At 38.8% G+C, this 4,434-nt stretch overlaps 1 protein-coding gene across 1 annotated transcript; it reads left to right on the plus strand.

Moving 5' to 3' along the window:
* The first annotated feature begins 731 nt into the window (after window positions 1-731).
* Window positions 732-1,661, plus strand: LOC101684927 (olfactory receptor 4C12). The gene has a single exon (XM_004782056.1). The coding sequence runs from the start codon at window positions 732-734 to the stop codon at window positions 1,659-1,661; it is 930 nt and encodes a 309-aa protein (XP_004782113.1).
* Window positions 1,662-4,434: the final 2,773 nt, after the last annotated feature.

A 4,434-nucleotide genomic window follows, 5' to 3' on the forward strand; every position in this document is an offset into this window, starting at 1 on the left:
TCAAATTACTTCAAGATTTGCAAGAAACAAGTAAGTGAAATAATAGTAATGAATGAGTCAAATTTGGGGTTTTCTGTCTGATTTTGATCATAAAACCCAACTTTTGGCCTGGACCTTCAGGAAGCTATAAAAACGTATTAGTTAGTTGTTGGTTCTCCCAAAGGTCTTCTCCTTTAGAGAAGAGTTGGCAATTAGAAGAGCACTCAATTTTCTTCTCAAGGGCTCTCATCCCTGGAAGGATTATCTGATGCATTGGTCTTCCAGAAGGGAGACCACTGTCTTGGGGCTTGGACTCTTAAACTACCTTTTCAGTAAAGCACTTATGGGATCATCTGGAAGAGGTGTTCTTTCCATGTACCTCATTATGTAACTTGCCCATATGTAAGAGGAACAGTTTATCTTAACCTTCTCTGCCTTTATGATTTAATAATACATTGAGATACAGAGAATAGGGCAATCTGAGGTCCAGGAAAAAGTGAGCATTAACAATGGCAAAACTTAGCTTTAAATACTATATTGAAGTTTAATTCTATGTCCACCAAGAGAAGTTTTGACCTACCTATTCCTAGAAAGTTTTGGAAAGGGAAGGAATCATCTAAGATTGTCAGACTACTGTTAAAAGTCAGAGTTTTGTACTGTTTGATGATTTTATTGTTCCTTATTTCTTTCCTTTTTGTTCTTTAGAAGTAAAGCTTTCCTTCCTGAAGTTTTTTATCCCCCACAGCACATAGATGGAGAATAAAAGAAATGTGACTGAATTTATTTTAATAGGTCTTACACAGAACCCCATGATGCAGAATATAGTGTTTCTGGGATTTTTGGTTCTGTACTTGGCAACACTCTCAGGCAACCTACTCATTGTGGTTACCATTACCACCAGCCAGGCTCTGAACTCTCCCATGTACTTCTTTCTGACTCATCTTTCCTTGATAGACACAATTTATTCTTCTTCTTCAGCTCCCAAGCTGATTTTGGACTCCCTTCATGAGAAGAAAACTATCTCCTTTAATGGGTGTATGGCTCAAGTCTATGCAGAACATATTTTTGGTGCTACTGAGATCATCCTGCTGACAGTGATGGCCTATGATCGCTATGTGGCCATCTGCAAACCTCTGCACTATACAACTATCATGAACCACAGGCTGTGCCTTCTTTTGCTAGGAGTGGCCTGGACTGGAGGATTTCTCCATGCAACGATTCAGATCCTCTTCACTGTCTGGCTGCCCTTCTGTGGCCCCAATGTTATAGATCATTTCATGTGTGATTTGTACCCTTTGTTGAAACTCGTCTGCATGGACACTCATACCCTTGGTCTCTTTGTTGCTGTCAACAGTGGTTTCATCTGTCTTTTAAACTTCCTACTTTTGGTGGTGTCCTATGTGGTCATCCTGTGCTCCCTAAAGAACTATAGCTTGGAGGGGAGGCGCAAAGCCCTTTCCACCTGTGTTTCTCACATTACAGTAGTTGTCTTATTCTTTGTGCCCTGTATATTTGTCTATCTGCGCCCAGTGATCACTCTGTCCATTGACAAAGCTGTTGCTGTCTTTTATACTATGGTGGTCCCAATGTTAAATCCTTTAATCTACACCCTCAGAAATGCTGAGGTAAAAAATGCTATGAGGAAGCTCTGGAGAAAAAAAGTAATTTCAGATAATAATTAAATGTATCTTTGATATAGAAGTAATAGAAGTAATCTAATGCAAGCTTATTGATATATATATGAGGACATCAGCTCTAACAAGAATTTGAATAACACTTGCCAATAGCCACTTAAATGCAAAACTAAGGGTTGAACTGGAATCCATACTTACTGTCTCCCATCCCACACTCGTATCATTACAATTTACTGCTTCTTAATTCATAAATATTTACTTATTACTTAGAATCTCAAATATCTTTAGAACTAAAAGATATGAATCTAGAATATTGTACTTGTTTTAAAATAATCTTATATAACATTAAGATACTGGTTATTACTGATTATAAAATAATAGGTTTAATGATATTCCTTTACTTTGGACTCTAGCACCAATATAAATTCTTCCCTTTGTGAATTTTCTTGTCCATTAAATCTTGGTTGTACAGTAGAAAGAGATACTATTTATCAAATACCTGTAAGTCAGGCGTCGTATTAGGTACTTTCCATGTTGTATCTCAGGGCCTAATTAGGAGACAGATAACACAGTAATTTGAACTGGGAAGGGTTACATACCTTCATGTTCATTATAGCAGAGCATTAACTGGAAAGGGCTAATGATTACTCTAAAGGATTCCCTGGGACTAAGAGGTGAATATCAAAGGAAGGAATACATTTAAAAGGGAGAATTCCTCCCCAAAACTAGGATTCATCTTTTGGAGAAGTAGTTGTTGCCCATTGGATGGTGAAGTTCACTCGGTTGTCTTGGCCAGGACTAGTTTATGGTAGCTGGAGAGAGACTGCCAGGAAAAAAAAAAAATGGACTGGTAAGCTGGGAACCTCCCTCTGGGTTGCTGATAGCCTGAGGCTGCTGAGCAGAGGACTGTGGCCTGGACTGGCAAAAAGGAAACAACCCTCTAAGGCACAGATGGACCAAGGCTGGTGGAAACCACCCCAACTAAGGTGTAGATCTACTGAACTGAGAACTTGATCTCTGAGTGCTTGTGTGATTCACTGGAATTTGCCTGCAGAAGTGCCACTGAAACTCATTGGGAAATCATCTATGGAGGTGGCAGTGTCAGCACCACCAGATGTTTATCCAGCCACCTCCCCCAAGCAGGCACTCTTGGAAGCTATGTAGAACAAGCTGAGATGAGAAGCATATCCAAGAAATCATTACCCAGGCCAATGTCAATAAGCTTTTTCCATATGTTTTCTTCTAGCAGTTTTATGGCTTCAGGTCTCACATTTAAGTCTTTAATTGATTTTCAATGGATTTTTATATGTGGTACAAGATAAGGATCCAATTTCGTTCTTTTGCATGTGAATATCCAGTTTTCCTAATACCATTTATGGAAGAGACAATCCTTTCCCCATTGAGAAGTCTTGATATCCTTGTCAAATATTAAGGGGCTGCATATGCAAGTGTTTATTTTGGGACTCTCAATTCTGTTCCATTTATCTAGGTGTCTATTTTTATTCTAGTACCATACTGTTTAGATTACTACTGATCTGAAATATAGTAGCTTGAAATCAGGAAATGAAAGTGTGATGCCTCCAGCTTTGTCTCCTTTCTGGGGTTGCTTTGGCCATTCAAGGTCTTTTGTGGTTTCAGATATATTTTAGGATTCTTTGTTCCATGTCTGTGACAAATGCCATTTTATTGAATCTATGGATTGCTTTGAGTAATATAAACATTTTAACAATATTAATTTTTCTCATCCACTAACATGGGATCTTTCCATTTATTTGTGTCTTTTTTAGTCAATTTCTTATACCTTTCAGCGTGAAGAATTTTCACTTACTGATTACATTTATTCCTAAATATTTATTTCTTTCTGATGCTATCATAAATAGAATTATTTTCTTCATTTCCTTTTTAAAAATTTTTTTAAAAATTTATTTTCAGCATAACAGTATTCATTGTTTTTGTACTACACCAGTGCTCCAGGCAATCCGTGCCCTCTATAATACCCACCACCTGGTACCCTGACCTCCCACCCCCCGCCCCTTCGAAACCCTCAGATTGTTTTTCAGAGTCCATGGTCTCTCATGGTTCACCTCCCCTTCCAATTTCCCCCAACTCCCTTCTCCTCTCTATCTCCCCATGTCCTCCATGCTATTTGTTAGGCTCCACAAATAAGTGAAACCAGATGATAATTGACTCTCTCTGCTTGAATTATTTCACTCAGCATAATCCCTTCCAGTCTCGTCCATGTAGCTACAAGAGTTGGGTATTCATCCTTTCTGATGGAGGCATAATACTCCATGGTGTATATGGACCACATCTTCCTTATCCATTCGTCCGTTGAAGGGCATCTTGGTTCTTTCCATAGTTTGGCGACTGTGGCCATTGCTGCTATAAACATTGGGGTACAGATGACCCTTCTTTTCACTACATCTGTATCTTTGGGGTAAATACCCAGGAGTGCAATGACAGGGTCATAGGAAAGTTCTATTTTTAATTTCTTGAGGAATCTCCACACTGTTTTCCAAAGTGGCTGCACCAACTTGAATTCCCACCAACAGCATAAGAGGGTTCTCCTTTCTCCACATCCCCTCCAACACATGTTGTTTCCTGTCTTGCTAATTTTGGCCATTCTAACTGGTGTAAGGTGATATTTCAATGTGGTTTTAACTTGAATCTCCCTGATGGCTAGTGATGATGAACATTTTTTCATGTGTCTGATAGCCATTTGTATGTCTTCATTGGAGAAGTGTCTGTTCATATCTTCTGCCCATTGATTGTCTGTTTTGTGCATGTTGAGTTTGAGGAGTTCTTTATAGATCCTGGATAT

This window comes from Mustela putorius, unplaced genomic scaffold, assembly GCF_011764305.1.
Source record: "Mustela putorius furo isolate JIRA1106 unplaced genomic scaffold, ASM1176430v1.1 tig00000127_pilon_pilon_pilon, whole genome shotgun sequence".
In the NCBI taxonomy this organism is placed as follows: Eukaryota; Metazoa; Chordata; class Mammalia; order Carnivora; family Mustelidae; genus Mustela; species Mustela putorius.